This window comes from Mobula birostris, chromosome 24 (genome assembly GCF_030028105.1).
Source record: "Mobula birostris isolate sMobBir1 chromosome 24, sMobBir1.hap1, whole genome shotgun sequence".
NCBI classification, from domain to species: domain Eukaryota; kingdom Metazoa; phylum Chordata; class Chondrichthyes; order Myliobatiformes; family Myliobatidae; genus Mobula; species Mobula birostris.
In genome coordinates this window covers 18,190,688-18,210,419 of record NC_092393.1, presented here as the reverse complement: position 1 = coordinate 18,210,419, position 19,732 = coordinate 18,190,688, and the positions used below count along the sequence as shown (strand labels likewise).

At 44.1% G+C, this 19,732-nt stretch overlaps 1 protein-coding gene across 9 annotated transcripts in view; it reads right to left on the bottom strand.

Annotated features, from left to right (window-relative positions):
* LOC140187173 (putative uncharacterized protein MYH16) overlaps positions 1 to 19,732 on the bottom strand; it is a 328,506-nt gene that overhangs the window by 18,227 nt on the left and 290,547 nt on the right. For all 9 annotated transcript variants that reach the window (XM_072242198.1, XM_072242202.1, XM_072242203.1 and 6 more), the window contains 5 exons: positions 14,067 to 14,199; positions 13,350 to 13,566; positions 9,903 to 10,039; positions 6,524 to 6,627; positions 1,901 to 2,093 (listed from right to left, as the gene is read on the bottom strand). In XM_072242198.1, the coding sequence (XP_072098299.1) occupies positions 1,901 to 2,093; positions 6,524 to 6,627; positions 9,903 to 10,039; positions 13,350 to 13,566; positions 14,067 to 14,199 (784 nt within the window). The remainder of the gene's footprint in view (positions 1 to 1,900; positions 2,094 to 6,523; positions 6,628 to 9,902; positions 10,040 to 13,349; positions 13,567 to 14,066; positions 14,200 to 19,732) is intronic.

Sequence of the window (19,732 nt, the reverse complement as noted above, 5' to 3'; positions counted from 1 at the left end):
GGAAGGGGACAAAATTAAGGGCACTTGGGCCACATCTGGCCCTGGTTCTGTCCAATTGTGCCGAGGCAGTCTAAAGAGTTCACGTCCAAACCCACGCCATCAGGACCTTACCATTCTCTTTCTTCTGTGGGTCAACACCCAGTATGTGGATGGGAATTCATGAACTCAGGATGAGGAGAGAAATGGCGAGTTACCTCTTTCTTCATTTAGTTTAAAATTCTAATTTTTATTTGTTTTAAATATAGTAGCAGAATTTGTTTGTTTTAGATATAGTAGCAGAATTAAGCCATTTATGTAATAGTGTGCTTTTTTTTCTGGCATGTGCCTGCGTGCATGCGAGTCTATGTGTGTGCGTCTGCGCGTGTGTGCGCGTCTGTGCGCGTGCATGTGTGCGGCCGTGATGATGTCTTTTTCATGGCTTTTACAAGGTGTGGAGCGAGAGGGAGACTGTGTGGCTCGCCACTCACACAGACATTTTCACAGTATTTTTCCCTTTATTTTATGAGGTTGAGTTGCAATCTCGACACTCAACCCGGCACGGATGGAAAGCGTACTCGGGAGCAGACCCGGCTGGTTTCGAACCCAGGAACCTCCGCTCCCGGGTCTGGCGCTGATGTCATTGTGCCACCAGCCGGCCTGATTGTGCTTTTCAACCCCAGCTTTCTCACTATTTCCCATAATCCTTAAATCCCTTACCAATTAAGAACCTATCAATCTCTGCCTTAAATACAACCAATGACTTGGCCTCCACAACTCTCTATGGTAAGGAATTCCACAAATTCACCATTCTCTGGCTGAAGAAATTCCTCCTTATCTCTGTTTTAAAGGGACATTCCCTTATTCCGAGGCAGTGCCCTCAGATCCAAGACTCTCCCTCTAATGCAAATGCCATCTCCATGTCCACAGTATTCAGTAAGTTTCTTTTATTTTTGAAGCGACTTTAAAAAAGTAGTAATTTTTAAAGATCTGTCTATGATTTTAACAGTACTGTAATGGTTAGTGTGACACCATCACAACTTGGACCGCTGAGAATTCGGAGTTTGATTTGGAGTCATCTGTACGGAGTCTGTGCCTTCTCCCCATGGAATGGGTGGATTTTCTCCAGCTGCTCCAGTTTCCTCCCAAAGTCCAAAGTTTATTAGGTTAATTCATCATTGTAAATTGCCCCCTGCTTGGGCTAGGGTTAAACTGGGGGTTGCTGGGTGGCATGGCTTGAAGGGCCGCACAGGTCTACTCCATGTTGAATCTCAATAAGTAAATAAATAAATCTCTCTGCATAGATTCTAGGCTCAGAAAATCCAGGAACAATGTATCCACACAATTGGATGGGATTAGCATTGAATTGGCCACGGTTGAGGGAAATACAGTGTATTAGCTAATTATTCAGCTTTGGCAAGCATCACCCTGTCTACTATTTGGCATGCAAAAACACATTGAATTAGATCCGATGAAGATTTTATCTTAATCTTCTTTTGGTGAGTGAAGCTGGGATAAATTTGAGCTAAGTTCCTCAATTGCCTTGCTAAAGTCTGCTCAGAAAGACCAGGCTTACTCAGTGAGTGGTTAAGGCCGACTGGTGGATGCTCTCCCCACGCCTGCTCTCTCTCCTGTCATGGCTGTTTCTGCTACCATCTCTCACCTGCTATTTCTGTTCAGTTCTGATCTACAAACAACTCATGCTCTGAAGAGCTCTCGGGAACAGAACCCTGTTGTAACCTGGGGTCTTCTTGGATAATTGTGCAGACTCTGTCAGAACAATCAGCAGCTCATGTGTGGCTTTGAAAGGACATCTGAGACAGCTGGAGTGAGATGACGTTGCATCAGACCAATGACTGGGGCAGTGGGGGTGTCAGAGGAGGGGTAATTGGGTCGACCAGGTCAGTCCCCAGCTCGGCCTCACCTTCACTTGTTGCTGCAGTTTCTTCAGCAGCTTCAGAAGTTCGCTGTTGTTCTTGTTGCCTTGGTCCAGCTGAACCTCCAGCTCATTCAGATCATTCTCGAGCTTCTTCCTTACCCTCAGTGCCTCGGCCCGACCTTTCACCTCTGCGTCAAGACTGGCCTGCAGCGAATCTAGACTCCGCTGATGGTTTTTCCTTAAAAGGCAAAATATGGTTGCATCACCAGAAAGGCATGAGACAAGCCCCAAGACCCAACCGACCACACTCACTGACTGATGAAGACAAACATCAGCCAGAGATGTTAATTCAATTTTCTTAAAATTGTGTGAAACTGACCACTTGGCCGAACGTTCATTTCTATTCTCTGAAAAACCCTGTTGCATGTGTTTTGACCGACTTAATGCAATTCACTCACCACTCCTTTGAATGGGGCCCCACACTGTAAGCCTAATAAACCCATACAAGGAGCCAATCACCTCAGTGGCTTTCTCCCAAACTCCCTCTCACCCTACCACCCAGCTCTGCAACTTCCCCCTTTGCACATTACTAATTCAGCCCTCTCAATGATCTTTGTGCTCCCAAGGGCTAATGTACCTTCTCCCATTGGACCAATAAACCTTCCAATCCCCTCCCTTAAACTTTGGTCATCTTTCCCTTGAAGATGCTCTCTCCTTAACCAAGCTTTGGATGACCTTTTATGATAAACACAAGAAATACTGCAAATGCTGGAAATCCAAAGCAACACATTCAAAATGCTGGAGGTACTCGGCAGATCAGGCAGCATATACGGAAATAAATAGATAGTTGACGTTTCAGACAGAGATTCTTCTTCAGGACTGAGAAGTAAGGGGGAAGATGCCAGAGTAAAAAGGTGAGAAGAGGGGAAGGAGGACAAATTGGAAAGTGACAGGTGAAGACAGGTGGGTGGGAAAGGTGAAGGGCTGGAGAAGAAGGAATCTGATAGGAGAGAAGAGTGGACCATAGGAGAAAGGGAAGGAGCAGGGGACCCAGGGGAAAGTAATAGGCATGTGAGAAGAAGTGAGTGGCCAGAAGCCAGAGGGGGGAATAGAGAAATGGGGGGAGGGGGTGGAATTTGTTTACCGGAAGAAGGAATCAATATTCATACCAACAGGTTGGAGGCTAGGAAGATGGAATATGAGGTATTGCTCCTCCACCCAGAGAGTGGCCTCATCATAGCACAAGAGGAGGCCATGGAAGGTCATATCAGAATGGGAATGGGAATCAGAATTAAGATGTTTGGCCTCTGAGATTTTCCACTTTTGGTGGATGGAGCGGAGGTGCTTGACAAAGTGGTCCTTCAATTTACAGCAGGTCTCAACAATGTAGAGGAGGCCACTTTGGGAGCACAAAACACAATAGACAACCCCAGCAGGTTTGCAGGTGAAGCGCTGCCTCACCTGGAAGGACTGATTGGGGCCCTGAATGGAGGTGAGGGAGGAGGTGCTTGGGCAGGTGTCGCACTTAAGCTGCTTGCAAGGATACGTGCTGGGAAGGAAACTAATGGGGTGGGATGAATGGACAAAGAGATCACGGAAGATGCGATCCCTGCAGAAACCCGGGGTGGGGGTGTTGGTGGGTGTGGATGGAGGTAAAGATATACTTGGTGGTAGGATGTCTTTGGAGATGTCAGAGGTTGCAGAAAATGCTGTGTTCTATGATACCTCATCTTGGGTTGTTGGATTGTTTAGTTTAAGATACTCCTGAGAAGCAGCTGGGGATATTTAAGAACAGTGCAAGAACAGGACCTTCCGCCCATGATGCGCTAAGCCAATGAAAATAGTAAACACCCAGCGATTCTCTTCTGCCTACACAATGTCCATATCCCTCCATTCTCTGAACATTCATGGGCTTTTTAAACACGTCTATTGTATCTGCCTCCACTACAGCCCTGGCAAATCATCCCAGGCACCCACAACTCTCAATTAAAAAGAATTGTTCTGCACTTCTCCTTTGAAATTACCCCTTCTCACCTTAAAACATGCCCCACAGTATTAGAAAAATCAACCTGGAAAAAAAAGATATTGGCTATCTACTCCAGCTATGCCTCTGATAATCTTATAAAACTCTCTCAAGTCTCTTTGGTAAAGTCCTTGTTAAAATGCTGCAGAGTTCAAATTGCTGTATTTCCTTCTGGGGCCTGAAAATTTCCTTTTGAATTGCCTTCCTTGTGCAATCAAACTTTTGGTCAACTTCTGGATACCGATTCCTCCCTGAACTACAGTCAACGCCAAGCATCCATCAGTGATTTTGCCTCAGGGGAAGGGAAAAGTCCCACAGCCCCAACACTAACACAGATAATGAAGCATAATCTAACTGCCACATTAACCTTTTTGGTCTCATCCTATCAGAGCTGGAATCATGGAGCACAGAAACATCCAAGTGATCCATATTGACCAAGATGCCCAACCAGACTCATTCCTTTTGCCCATGTTTGGCCCATAACCTGCTAAACCTTTCCTATCCATGCACCTGTCCAACTATATTCTCCTTGTTCTACCCACCACCCCCTCTGTTGCCTTTTGAAAATTAACTTGTTTCTCTCTTTCCCGTTTCCGACAAAAGGTCTGGACCTGAAAGGTCAACACTGCTTCTCTCTTCATAGATGCTGTCTGAGCTGTTGAGAATTTCCAGCATTTTTATGTTTTTATTTCAGTTTCCACACCTGCAATTTTTCTATTTTTCTAAATGCCTTAAGGAGCAAAGCCGTTGTTTCACACTTACCACAAGAGGGAGGAGATTCCAACAGAAGTTATGGAAGAGAAAAGGAGAGAGGTATGAGTAAAGATGAGAAACAGAGTTAGCAGCAGAAATCCGTTTATTCGGGGAGCTACCAAGCACAGCAAAAAAACAAAGTATATTTTCTGAATTTTGCAACATCAATGAACATCCTTTCCCAGTTCTGAGCACCTGACTTATGGACAGCCTGTATACATGAATGAATATTTGAGAGACTGTCAGGATGCATTTGCCAAATGCTGCAGGCTTTTTCTGCCATATAGGAACACAGTTCATGGCAACATCATTGCATCTTGCAGAGAAATCTGAATGGTTAGGTTAAACATTCTGGCTTAACTGCATGTTGCTCTTGGTTGGCCAGAGTTTTCACTTAAATAAAATGCTGGCTGATCGCATTTCTGACGTGCAGCCTCTGGGTAACGAAGAGTTCTCAGGAACCCTGTCATAACATGGAGAAAACCTGCACTTGATTTCAGCATCCATTGTACAGTCTCTCCCTGAGCAATGCACAACGTGGTGTGTTGCGCTGACAATCCTCACTGATTTTGAGATGTTCTATGCTGATCCCTGATCATTCAGCTGATTGCTGCCGTGCAGTAGGGATGCTACAAATTACCTCAGCCTTCTCAGCTCAAGTGAAGGGGAAAATAGGGCCCTCATCTCGTTTCATCCCAAGTGGCTGTGTAACAGAACTATCTGATCTATGCGCTGATCCCATGACAGACATCAAGTGTTGCTGGAAGGTCATCAACTTGGTGAAAGACCCTCGTTGATCTACCCGAAACTTATCGATCTTCCAGATGTCTGGAAGGGAATGCTGCCTACTGGCACATTCCATGTTGTCGGAGTTTGTGCTGAGGGTTGCACAGACGTTCAGTGCTGCCAATGCAAATCCAGTGGAGAGGGGACACAGTCTAGGATCTTTTTGCTACTGGACATGGAGAGGCTGAGTTGGGTGCAGAAGCCGCTCAAACAGTGAAGGGGTTTATCAACCCAACGGGCCACTTGAGTGGCAAAGGCGGTATGGTTAAAAAGTGTTAACACAACGGAAGATATTGACCAAATGATATTAAGAGTGTAAAGAGTTTTGTCCCATGTTTTCCTTAGAGTTACAGAATCACAGAGCAGGGCAACAGGCCCTTCGGCCCAATTCATCCATGCTGACCATGATGCCCAGTGACCAAGTCCCATCTGCCTGTGTTTAGTCAGCCCCCTAAATCTCTTATTGTAGCACATATTTTCACATACGAAAAGAACATAAATCAGATTACTCCACTCTGATAATGGGTAAGTCATCCCCTGGTGCTAAGAAGGCAGGCAGGACAGTGTTTCAATGCTCCATTGTGTCACACAGGTCACTGAGAATCAATGCTACGATAGGTCAGCTGGTGGAACTGTAGCACAGTAGGGACCTATGTATTCAGGAATGGGAATGAGTGGGAGGAACATTATACTAAAATCTTTGCTCCATTTTTGCATTTGACAACTTAGCATTTTTAATTCCATTGACATTAATTTGTAGTTTAGATATATTACCACCGTGAGGCAGTAGTTCTATAGCCTTAATGTCTGTGAGGGACAATTCCTGAGCTCCGCACAAAACATGAGCATGAATTTCAGCATTTTGGCAGTTTTTCTTATTTTCATATTTACAGTTTTCTACTTCCTACCATAGTGTTGAAGAAGGAGACAAGTAGATGCAGCAAATGAAAAGTTACGGCCAAGCTGTTTGTTCAAGCCCTATCTTGATTGACGTTCCCTACGCCCAATCCCAACCCCTAGCACAACTTCTTCCCAATCATTTCACATCTAAGTTTTCCACTCTGCCATCCCCGGCACAGCTGCCGGTTAAAAGTAAATGAGATTACCTTGTGGCCTCGAATTCCTCTTCCTTTTCCTGGATCCTCCGATCAACCTCCGCCTTAACTTGTGTCAGCTCGAGCTGCAGTCGCACCACCTTGTTCTCTTCAGCCTGAAAGCAGGGGAAGTGCAGATGCTCAGACCTGTGCTGGCTCACCCTGGGTAAGGAGACCCAGCACCACAGGTGAGAGCAAACTCTGCAGTGGTCTGAGTTCAGAGATGCGGAATCCGCCTCAAATACACCATAATGCTCAGCCAAAGTTACTCTCTAAGCTTATGCAATACGAAAGCAAAGGCAACTTTTAAATACATTATCTTAGACAGTACACCTTGAAGTTATAACCATTCAGCATAGCATCACTGGGGTCACAGAGACCCCAACAAATGCACCTTATCCTTAAGTACAGCCACTTCTGCAAAGTACTTGGACGTTGCTGCTCCTGAAAATAACACTAAAATTCAAACTCTCCTATCCCTGTAAAAGCATGCTGGTATTGTAAAATAACAAGTATGACAGATACCAAAATCTGCTCAAAATATTCAGCAACGCGTGTCTCTGCACTTCTACCAAACTTGAATTCCGCTGTTGGATATGATCAGTAACTCTTAGTGAGTTTAACTCATCTGCGTGTGTGTGCCTGTGGATTTACCAAACCTGCCAACCAGGCCATCAGGAGGCGGAGGGGCAGCACTTCCCCTTTCTTCCAGAGCTGGACGTGCTCCAACTAAGCTGTGATTTTGCACTGGCAACAATTGAAGTGGAGTTTGTACCCATGTGTATGGAAGTCTGAAAATTGCATGTAATTTTCTGGAGTCAGTTCATTATCAAAGTAACACACGTCTCCTGGAGGAATGCAAGAGGCAGACTGGCAGTGAGTGTGGAAAACCTGTGCCTGCTGAAGTCTAAAGGGATACAGACACAGTACTGTGTATGTGGAGTTTGCACATGGGTGTTTTTTATGGGTCTTTGCAGCTTCTTCTGCATCCTCAGGGACCCCTCTCACATCCAAAATACAAGTTAGACAGTTACTGCGAATTAGTGGACATCAGTGGCAAAAGCAAAGGTTTCCAGCAGATGGGGAGCACATCTGGTAGGAGAGCTCTACTGAGAATTAGCACAGCTATTACGGGCTGAGTATCTTCTGTGTTGTATTTGGATTGGACTTGTCGTACTTTTGTTATGGTCATGGCATACTTGTGGTGGCCAGGTAGTATTATAATTGTGGTAAATAGACTGGAGCATAGCTGGGAAGCTGTCGAATCCCATTGCTTTAGCTGCATCCCGTGTTCTGAGCTGCAACTTAGTATAAGATGGTGTTCTAAACTGGTTAATGATTAGCCCCTACAATGTTGAGCAATTCAGTACTGCTTCAAAAGGTTCTTCACTTTATTTCTCTGTCAGTTACAGCCGCTGCAACCACCTGTTACTGTTGCATTCATGCTTTTCATCTTCAATCATTTTCAGTAATACCTGTACCCTACCTTGGTAATTATTTCAGTTCTTGAGAAGGGTATGTGACGAAAACTAAGGCAGGAGCTCCCTGCGTCACTGGCTGTTGACCCTCATCGATGATTAAATGAGCTTTAGTCCAGCTCACCTACTTCATCTTCTAATATATTCAACCCCAACTGCTGTTGAGCTCTAAATCACAAATAAATAAGATTCTAGTCACAAGGTGATTGAAGCAAAGACTAATTGCTGGGAGATAACCAAACTGACCATGATTAAGTACCAGTCCCGAAATTACTTTTAGTGAAGTCAATGGAATCCGAAAATTAAGCTGGCTGCTTACATTAGTGACTTTGCATTCATATCCAAGTTCTGAATGAAAAGTGTTTCCTGTTGTATACACAGATGAAGCAATTAGTCACCACAGAACAAGATCAAGTAACTGCAAGATGAATGTGGTGTGAATCTGATCTGGGTATCACTGGTTGAAATATGTAACGAGGAAGAGATTTTAAAGATTAGCTTTATTTGTTACATGTACATCGAAACATACAGGAAAATGTGTTATTGCATCAAATCAAATCAGCAAGCATTAGGTAGGGTACAAGAAAATGTGCAGATACTGGAAATCTAAAGTAAGACACACAAAATGCTGGAGGAACTCAGCAGGCCCGGCAACACCTACAGAAAAAAAGTAAACAGTCAAAGTTTCAGGCCAAGACCCTTCATCAGGACTGGTACAGAGTCCCGATGAAGGGTCTTGGCTCAAATCGTCGACTGTTTACTCTTTTCCGTAGATGCTGCCTGTCCTGCTGAGGATTACGCTGGGCAGCCTGCAGAAGGCTGCAAGAATGGCCCCCGCTAATTCAAGTAAAACAATGGGATCTTCAAATCTCATCAAAGCCCTGGACAATATTTTAATTCCATTCCAAGAACTTAACCTCTGACAACACAGCGGTACCTCAATATAGAGAGGCAGGCAACAGTGTGGACTTTAAATCCATAAATTAACTTGTACGAGAATATTCACCAAAATGAACAAAGCTGCTGAGGATGGTTATGAAAAGAGAAGTTGAGTAAGTCGTGTTGGGACTGGGTTCAGTCAGAAACCAAAGGCAACATCTTCAATCTTCTCAGTATGGCTGAGAAGATATTCTGGTGGCCCTCTAATCCCTTCTCCTCCACTCTCATGCCCTCATGACCTGTCCATCACCTCGCTCTGGTTTGCCACCTCCTACCCTTTCTTCTACGGTCTATTATCCTCTCCTATCAGATTCCTTCTTCTTAAGCTTACACCTCAACTACCTATAACCTCCCAGCTTCTCACATCCTGTATCTCCCCTCCCTCACCTCGTCTCACCTATCACCTGCCAGGCAATGCTCCGCCAACACTCTGCTTCTGCCCCCTTCCTTTCCAGTGCTGATGAAGGGACTCAGTCTGAAATAATTCCTCCACAGATGCTGCTGAGTTCTCCCAATATTTTGTGTGTTGCTCAGTTTGGTTCATACAGGGCTGGAGATAAAATTCATTAACATAAAGGCCGTGAAGAATCAGGAGATTATGGTGCTAAGGCAGACTAACTTTTAGCCAATGTACAATGGAACCTGACAGATGTTTTTGAATGAAGTTCCCAAGTGCATGTTGCAGTATTCACTTTGTCCCGGGTTTCGTGAGCTGCCCGCAATACATTGCCATGTATTGCCAGTGCCATCTTGTAGGGACTTTGCTCCCCCAAACCTTAAAGCCAAGAACACCCAGCTACCCTCAGAGTTAGCAAGACTTTTTAAGCTAAAATTACATACAAAGAGCTTCTGTCCCTTACATTTAAGTCTAGTGTTTACGGAGCATTCCACAGCACAATAAAGGCCTTCTCCTTTACAGTTGGCTCCTTCGATGTAAAAGGTGTTGCTTGACCTGTGGAACTAATGGAGTTTACCTCTAGTGCTGCCTCCGACTCCTCGAGAGTTGCCTGCAGCTCCTCTTTTTCCATCTCTAGTTTCTTCTTGGATTTCTGCAGCTCATGGACACTTTTCCCTCCCTCGCCCAGCTGGTCTGTCAAGTCGGTAATCTCTTCTGCAGGACCAATCCAGAAGGGAAGTAAACAGGGATACTTGTCAGCATGGAACAACACTAGCAGTAACAAATTGAATTCAACGATGCCCTTAACCTAATACAATGAACTAGGTGCTTCACAGGGGCACCGTCAAAGAAAAGTGACACAAAAAAACTGCAGATGCTGGAAATAACGAAAAACTGGAAATGTTTGAAAAACTCTGCAAGTCAGGCAGCATCTATAGTTAATGTTTCAGGTCAGAGACTCTTTGTCATAACTGAGAAAGAGGAAAACAAGTTAGTCATGTTAGTAGAGAAGGTGGATAAGGGTATGGTGGGACACAGGGATTTTTTTGATAGGGTTAAAGGGCAGTTAATTTCTTTTCCTATGTAATGCGCTGCTAATGTTCTGAAATCTGTGTATAGTTATATACTCTCGCCAATGCGGATATGCCCAGCACTTCAGGAAATAGATATTGGGGAAAGAAGTACAAGGAGCAGCAGAAAACTGACACCAACCCACGTAAATGACATTGCAGAAAGTGCCCCAAGCCTCAGAGGAGGAAATGAGTATCTTTAATGCATTGAGTTATAAGAGAGATAGGCCCTGCGGCCCAGCCGAGTACTGGGAAAGTTCTGATGAAAGTTCTTTGTCCTGAAACATTAACTCTATTGTTCCTGTCCTGTCAGATGTGATCTGTCCTACTGAATATTGTAACCCCAGGAACCTGGGGTTGGGTGTCTCTTGAATGGGGAGAGTCGTTGGTGTTGTTTTGATGTAAAACATTGCTTTACACCATGCTGAGAAGCTGCGGTAATCAACACCCTTTGCGTTTGGTTACAGTCTGACTTAAGGCTGATTTATACTTGTGCGTACAGGCTACGCCGCGAGCCTGATTTATACTTTTGTGTAGCCCTACGCCCTAGCGAGCATGCGTAATTGTGTCTGCGTCGCTCTGCAATTCACCACCAAAACGCTAGTTGGCGATGGGGTTTCTATGCCACTGTATTGAGTTTCTTCATGACAGACATGGACGAGGAAATGCATTTCAAATATTTTTGGATGTCAGCAGGTAGATTTGACGATTTGGTTCATTGTCTCCAACCATTTATTTTGCATCGTGTACAGATATGGCGGAGGAAAGCAACCGGAAATACGTAGGAGGAAATGCGATGCTACCAAGCGGACCAATCACAGTTGTTGCGGTCTGCGTCGCCGCCACGTGTGAGTTACATTTTTGGGGAGGTGCACGTCACCCTACGGTGTAGGGTTCGGCGTAGGGTATGCAATATCTACAGTGTACATTTGACGCACAAGTATAAATCAGCCTTAACTGATCAGAACCTAACAGGACCTGTCTACACATGGAGAGCTCAGATGTGTCATTGAGGTGAATCAAGCTGGATTAGCCTTTATAAGTAACTGCACTAAATAAGGGCCAGTCATGTGGGGCATGACTTTGTGACAGCAAGTAGCCCAGCTGGTGCTGGCAGAGCAGGATACCAATTCCTCAGTACGTGGTTTCACTGTGAGTTTATCTGAAAAACACTTCACAGTAGAGCATAGTGGGCCGGAGTCTCATCAGTGATCACGTGTGGAAACAAACATTACTACTAATCAGGCTCTGGCTCAGTTAGAAAGGGCTCCAGTCAGGTTAGGTTTAATTTTCTACATGAACAGACTGCCATAATATTTGCTGATACGATCCTGATAGGGAATGCCATGGATCTGAGGCAGATTCTAACACAGTGTGATCTTTGTCCCAGTTTGCCCTGGGTTGGTAGAGGGAGCACCTCGGTCAGGGTTTAGAAAGCTGCACATTGAAACTTCAAGGGATGGGAGTAAGTAAAGTAGAAGACATACAAATGCATGGACAGTGTTAGAAATCATCTCGTATCATCAGAGGCAGGGGACCATGTGGAGAGGTGGGAAGGAACGGAGAAACAGCTGACGGTAAGGGATGAGCGCGCAGTCCTAAACAGGTACTGAAGTGTAGATGGTGGTCGGTGGGGTTATCATGAAGTTTGGTTGTCTCTGGGCCACTCCACCATATCATTCCCATGGCTAAATATTGCCTTATAGGGTTTCAGACTGAGAATTAATTTCAGGTGTCAGTCTACACTCAACAGTAGTAACACTCATGCTCACACACTCAGTGGGCACTCTACTTGGTGCCCCTGTACACCTGCTTGTTAATGCTAGTATTGAATCAGCCAATCAAGTGTCAGCAACTCAATACATAAAAACTTGCAGACGTGATCAATAGGTTCAATTGCTGTTCAGAGCAGACATCAGAATGGGGAAGAAATGTGATCTAAGTGACTTTGACTGTGGGATAATTGTGGTTTGAGTATCTCAGAAACTGCTGATCTCCTGGGATTTTCACGCACAACAGTCTCTAGAGTTTACAGAGTACAGTGTGAAAAACCAAAAAAGAACACACCTAGTGAGTGGCAGTTCTGTGGGTAAAAATGCTTTGTTGATGAAAGAGGTCAGAGATTACCCGGACTGGTTCAAGTTGACAAGAAGGAGACAGTATTTCAAACAGCCACGCACTACAGCAATGGTGTGCAGAACACCTCCGAACGCACAACATGTTAAACATTTAAGTGGATGGGCTACAGCAGCAGAAGACCAGGAACATGTGCTCAGTGACCACTTCATTAGGTACAGGAGGCATTTAATAAAGCAGCCACTGAGTGTATATGCTGTGGGTTCAGGGCCCTCAGTAGTAAACTGAACAGTAAATTATGACTGATGCTTCAGTGCGAAAGAACATCTATAGGTAATTGAACTATTCTTTTCCCCATAGACATGCCAGGGAGCCGGGCATACCAGGGCTGAAGAACTTGTTAAGTGACATTGCAAGGCATGTGGTGCGATGAGGTGGGCTACTCTGATGTTTTTTAACCTCTCTACAACAAAGTATAGGTTTTGAGGTAGTCAGTAGTTAGCTACTTGAATGCTTTGTAGTTGACATCAGATCTGACATCTCAACTTCTGCTGGATATAGAAACCATGAACTGCACAGATGAGTTACGTGCTCAGTTTTCCAGCTGCCCACTGTAAACCCTTCATATCCAGTTAGAGATGCTAAAAAGCACTAACTGAGTACTGGAATTTTAGGTTTAATCTTCTTATTTATTCTGTGCACAACTCTGATGAACATCTAAATAACATAGTAAGTCATCTATGTAGACTCATGATTCTTAATGATACTCTTGAACATTGTCTTTTTACTCTTCTACGTTGTTTTATGTCAAACACAGAATCTTTCCACTGATGTTAATATTGTGCAACTGTACCCAAACATCTTTTCCTCAAATCTACCTTGAAGTGTTTTGTTCTCCCGCTTAATGGAGTCCAGCTGTTCGATCAGCTCTTCATAGGAAGTCTTCAGTTTGAAGAGCTCGGTGGCGTATTGCCGACACTCTTTCTGCGAGGATTCTAGCTCCGTCTGAATCTCCTCACACTTCTGACGCCAGTCTGAAATCTGCTTGTCAATCATTCGTTGCTTCTTGTCCAGGGTTGTACCTGCTGCATTCGCCTACAAGAAGAAGGAGAGAGTTTAAATTCATCTGATTTTTAAACGTATGTCCAACGCGTAGAGGAAAGTGAAGATTAATGGCTTGGGTGCAGTTGCAGCTTTATGTCGCATCACAGACAATCATAAAACTTTTGACACTATTTGCTGGAAAAGGGAGCGAGGAAGTCTGCTGGAAACAAGAGACTTGCCAGTAAGGGTCTGAATTGTTTCTAGTGTTAAAGGACTCAGTAGGAGTCAATTGGTGTGCGTGTGTGTGAGAGTGAGAGAGAAAGAAAATGGTTTGCAGAGTGAGATTAATAGGAATGGTTTGAACCCATCATAGAATGGTTTCCTGCATCATTAGGGAACACAATAAATGTATGAGAGGTAGCAGGTGAATCAAAAGGCTTACAAGGAAATGCCTGTGGCCAAGGTATCTCTTTGTCTGCAGAGTATATATAATCTGAGCTGCTGAGCTAACTTGCTGGACTGCCTCTGCTGGCATGATTCACGAGACCTACCTTCTCCAGATCAATGCTCAGCTCCTCTACCTCAATTTGTAGCCGCTGTTTGGTTTTCTCCAGGCTGGAGCACTTGGCCTGGGCTGCTTCTGCAGCCTCTTCAGCCTCCTGTAATCGAGACGTCAGCTTCTTCCTGTTGGAATCCAAGCATGAGAATCTTACTTTCCTTCCATTCCAAGACAATGTAAACTTTGCACAGACAGTGGCAACAGGCTACAAAGCAATGGACAGAACCATGCTGGCACAAAACCCTCTGCCCAGGGTCTCTTAAAAATCCACTCCAACTTCAAAAATAAGTAAGACCAAGAGCAAAGACCAACACCTCCTGGGCATATTGCCTGTAGCAACCCAGGACGGGTAAGCCCTTGGCTTATTGTTGTTTGTCATCTGCATCATTAATTTGGATGAGAATGCAGAAGGCATGGTTAGTAAATTTGCAGCTGACACTAAAACAGGTAGTATTGTGGACTGTTACATGCTCAAGGAGATCTGTTTTTTTTTGTGAGAATGATGTAGTGGTCTTTTGGAGGTCACCTAATGTGGTTTTCCCGCCGATGTGAAGTCACGTGATGACATGTGCACCATGGGTATATAAGGGTTGAGCCCAGATGACGCAGTTAGTTTTTTAGTTTGTAGATTTCCAGGTAGAACGTGCTGTGTCTCTGTTTCTGTTGCGTGTTTGTTTTTGTGACACAGTTTCATTTTTAAAATGGAGTATTGTGTTCTATTGCAAGATACAATATTATTGGACTGGAAATTTTTGGCTAGATGTGCTGATTTACTCAATTCCAACAGTAGAAGGGAGAGTGAAGAATTTACCGAAGTACAGGATCGAAGGATCGAGAGGAGTCAGCATTGTTCGGCAGTTTAACAAAGGATTGACCTTATTGAGTCTTCGTCGGAGGAGTAGCAATCTGCATCGAGATAACTCTTGCCAAAAAGAGCAAAGAGTTCATGCAAAGGTTTGCTCTCTCTAAAAGAATTTAATGTCAGTTGTTTTAGAACCATAGAACCATAGAAACTACAGCACAGAAACAGGCCCTTTGGCCCTTCTTGGCTGTGCCGAACCATTTTCTGCCTAGTCCCACTGACCTGCACATGGACCATATCCCTCCATACACCTCCCATCCATGTATCTGTCCAATTTATTCTTAAATGTTAAAAAAGAACCAGCATTTATCACCTCGTCTGGCAGCTCATTCCACCACTCTCTGTGTGAAGAAGCCCCCCCTAATGTTCCCTTTAAACTTATCTCCCCTCACCCTTAACCCATGTCCTCTGGTTTTTTTCTCCCCTTGCCTCAGTGGAAAAAGCCTGCTTGCATTCACTCTATCTATACCCATCATAATTTTATATACCTCTATCAAATCTCCCCTCATTCTTCTACGCTGCAGGGAATAAAGTCCTAACCTATTCAAACTTTTTCTGTAACTGAGTTTCTCAAGTCCCGGCAACATCCTTGTAAACCTTCTCTGCACTCTTTCAACCTTATTTATATCGTTCCTGTAATTTGGTGACCAAAACTGAACACAATACTCCAGATTCGGCCTCACCAATGCCTTATACAACCTCATCATAACATTCCAGCTCTTATACTCAATACTTTGATTAATAAAGGCCAATGTACCAAAAGCTCTCTTTACGACCCTATCTACCTGTGACGACACTTTCAGGGAATTTTGTATCTGTATTCCCAGATCCCTCTGTTCCACTGCACTCCTCAGTGCCTTACCATTAACCCCGTATGTTCTACGTTGGTTTGTCCTTCCAACGTGCAATACCTCACACTTATCAGTATTAAACTCCATCTGCCATTTTTCAGCCCATTTTTCCAGCTGGTCCAAGTCCCTCTGCAAGCTCTGAAAACCTTCCTCACTGTCTACTATACCTCCAATCTTTGTATCATCAGCAAACTTGCTGATCCAATTTACCACATTATCATCCAGATCATTGATATAGATGACAAATAACAATGGACCCAGCACTGATCCCTGTGGCACACCACTAGTCACAGGCCTCCACTCAGAGAAGCAACTCTCTACCATCACTCTCTGGCTTCTTCCATCGAGCCAATGTCTAATCCAATTTACCACCTCTCCATGTATACCTAGCGACTGAATTATTCCTAACTAACCTCCCATGCGGGACCTTGTCAAAGGCCTTACTGAAGTCCATGTAGACAATATCCACTGCCTTCCCTTCATCCACTTTCCTGGTAACCTCCTCGAAAAACTCCAACAGATTGGTCAAACATGACCTACCATGCACAAAGCCATGTTGACTCTCCCTAATAAGCCCCTGTCTATCCAAATGCTTGTAGATGCTTTTAAACTGTTTATTCATGCCACGTGAATCCTATGGACAGAATCAGCAGGAAAGTCACGTCTATGAAGAAATCCTTCTCCAGAGAAGTCTCTCCCAATTGTACGTATAAATCTGTTGGACTTTCGAATTTACCATTTTAAGAACTATATCTGACTTTATCGCTTTAAGAACTGTTTTCGCATTTAACGCTTTAAGAACCAGTGCCGAGTGACGATTTGTTCAGCGCTGCATAGCGGTTAACTTCCAGTTAAAGTTTTCCTTTGTTTTTTCCTTTTCGTTTACCTGTGTTTAATAAATGTTTGGTTGTTTTTATATAACCTGTCTCCGTTGACAATCATTGTTGCCGGTTACGTAACAGGACAATGAAAGCTATCAAAGCTCACAAAAGGTTTTTGATCAGCTGAGGAAGTAGGGGGAGGAAAGGCAAATGGATTTAATTCAGTTAAGTTTGAGGTGTGGATTTTGGTAAATTAGATCAAGATAGAGCTTTCAGATTAAAATTGCGGGACCCTGGGGACTGTTGTAGAACAGAGAAACCTTAAGAGTTCAGGTATATGGTTCCCTAAAAGTGGAGTCACATTACACAGGTGATGAAAAAGCTTTTTGGCATGCTGGCCTTCATTAGTCAGGGCAATGAATGTTGATGTTGAGAGGGTCATGGTGCAGTTGTACAAGACACATCTGAAGCATCATTTGGTGTATTGTGTTCGGTTTTGATCACCCTGTTGTTAGAAAGGTGCAATAAATTGTAAAGAACACAGAAAGATTTACAAGCATATTGCCAGAACTTGAGGGACTAAATTATATGGAGAGGTTAGACAGACTAGGACTTTGTTTTCTTTGAATTTAAGAGACTGAGAGGTGATCTTATAGACGTTTATACATTCATGAAGGGAACAGACAGGGTGAATGCACTCTGCCTTTTTGCTAGGGTAGGTAATCAAGAAATAGAGAGGGCATAGGTTTCAGCTAAGAAGGGAGCGACTTAATAGGAGCTTAAGGGGTAACTTACTCTTTCATTGGGTGGTCAATATATGGAATGAGCTGTGAAAGGAAGTGGCTGAAGCAGGTACAATAGTCATAGTCATACTTTATTGATCCCGGGGGAAATTGGTTTTCGTTACAGTTGCACCATAAATAATAAATAGTAATAAAACCATAAATAGTTAAATAGTAATATGTAAATTATGCCAGGAAATAAGTCCAGGACCAGCCTATTGGCTCAGGGTGTCTGACCCTCCAAGGGAGGGGTTGTAAAGTTTGATGGCCACTGGCAGGAATGACTTCCTATGACGCTCTGTGTTGCATCTCGGTGGAATGAGTCTCTGGCTGAATGTACTCCTGTGCCCAACCAGTACATTATGTAGTGGATGGGAGACATTGTCCAAGATGGCATGCAACTTGGACAGCATCCTCTTTTCAGACACCACTGTCAGAGAGTCCAGTTCCATCCCCACAACATCACTAGCCTTACGAATGAGTTTGTTGATTCTGTTGGTGTCTGCTATCCTCAGCCTGCTGCCCCAGCACACAACAGCAAACATGATAGAATTGGCCACCACAGGCTCGTAGAACATCCTCAGCATCATCCGGCAGATGTTAAAGGACCTCAGTCTCCTCAGGAAATAGAGACGGCTCTGACCCTTCTTGTAGACAGCCACAGTGTTCTTTGACCAGTCCAGTTTATTGTCAATTCGTATCCCCAGGTATTTGTAATCCTCCACTAAGTTCACACTGACCCCCTGGATGAAAACAGGGGTCACCGGTACCTTAGCTCTCCTCAGGTCTACCACCAGCTCCTTAGTCTTTTGCACATTAAGCTACAGATAATTCTGCTCACACCATGTGACAAAGTTTCCTACCATAGCCCTGTACTCAGCCTCATCTCCCTTGCTGATGCATCCAACCATGACAGAGTCATCTGAAAACTTCTGAAGATGACAAGACTCTGTGCAGTAGTTGAAGTCCGAGGTGTACATGGTGAAGAGAAGGGGAGACAAGACAGTCCCCTGTGGACCCCAGTGCTGCTGATCACTCTGTCGGACACACAGTGTTGCAAGCACATGTACTGTGGTCTGCCAGTCAGGTAATCAAAAGAGTTTGTCAAGTGTGCAAATAGGAAAGATTTACAGGGATATGGGCCAATTATAGACAAATAGGATCTGTTTGCATGGGTATCTTGGTCAGCATAGGCCAGTTAGGCTGAAGGGCCTGTTTTGTTGCTGTTTCATTCTATGACAGAACTGGTGTGAGAATGGAAAAGAAATTTCCCATAATAATACTCATTAGTCCTAGCAAGACCAGTGAAGAATGGTCCCGCTTACTAAATTGTTCAGCAAGTTCAAGAGAGTCATTCATCACAGAAGTATTGGACTTCCTTCAGTTCAATGGCTAAACTTCGGTGTGTTGCTTTAAGCTCATGGACAACTGAGGCCAGTGCTTCCATTTCACTGAAGCAGTTCCAAAATACAACACTAGATGGCACCTGGAGGCTACTGAAAATGGGAAGAAGTTGGAGACCAAAAAAATCTTGCAGATAAAGGGAAAAACCAGGTCAGGCAACATACATAGTGTGAGAAATACAGCCAACATTTTAGATCTTTTGTCATGTTGTGAGAAGAGTTCTATCAAAACCTTTAGCAGTGGAATTAAGGTTGAATCTTTAAGAATCAAAGGTTGAAAGGTAAGAAGCAGGTTAGGCCAAGGATAGTCAGTGGATGTGGTTACCTGGATCTTCAGAAGTGTTTTGACATGGTGCCTCATGTGAGCTTGGTAAACAGGATTTAAGCCCCTGGTGTTAAAAGCAAGGCACTAGCATGGGTAGAAATCTGACTGACTGGCAGAAGGCAGAAAGAGGGGGATAATGGGGTCCTTTCATGAAAGGGTGCTAGTGGCCACGATAGTGGGGTTTCGCAGGGGTCAGTGTGGGGACAACAACTCTTCACATTCTATCATCAGAATCTGGATGAAAGATAAAAGATGGCCAGGTCTGCAGATGATACCAAGATAGCTGGGGGGGGGGGGGGGAACAGGTAGTGTCATTGAGGCACGAAACATGCAGAAATACTTATATAGGTTGGGAGAGTGGGAGAAGAGGCAGGTGGACTACAGCAAGAGAAATGTAGTGTAATGCACTTTGGCAGGAAGAATAAAGACACAGACCGCTTTCTAAATGGGTAGCAAATTCAGGGACTTTGGAGACCTAGTTCGGGGTTCCATTCAGGTTAATTACAGGTCAAGTCAGTAGTAACAAAGTCAAATCCATGTTAGCATTCATTTTGAGAGTACTAGAACATAAAAGGATGCACTGCTGAAGCTTTGATCAGACTGCATTTGGAATA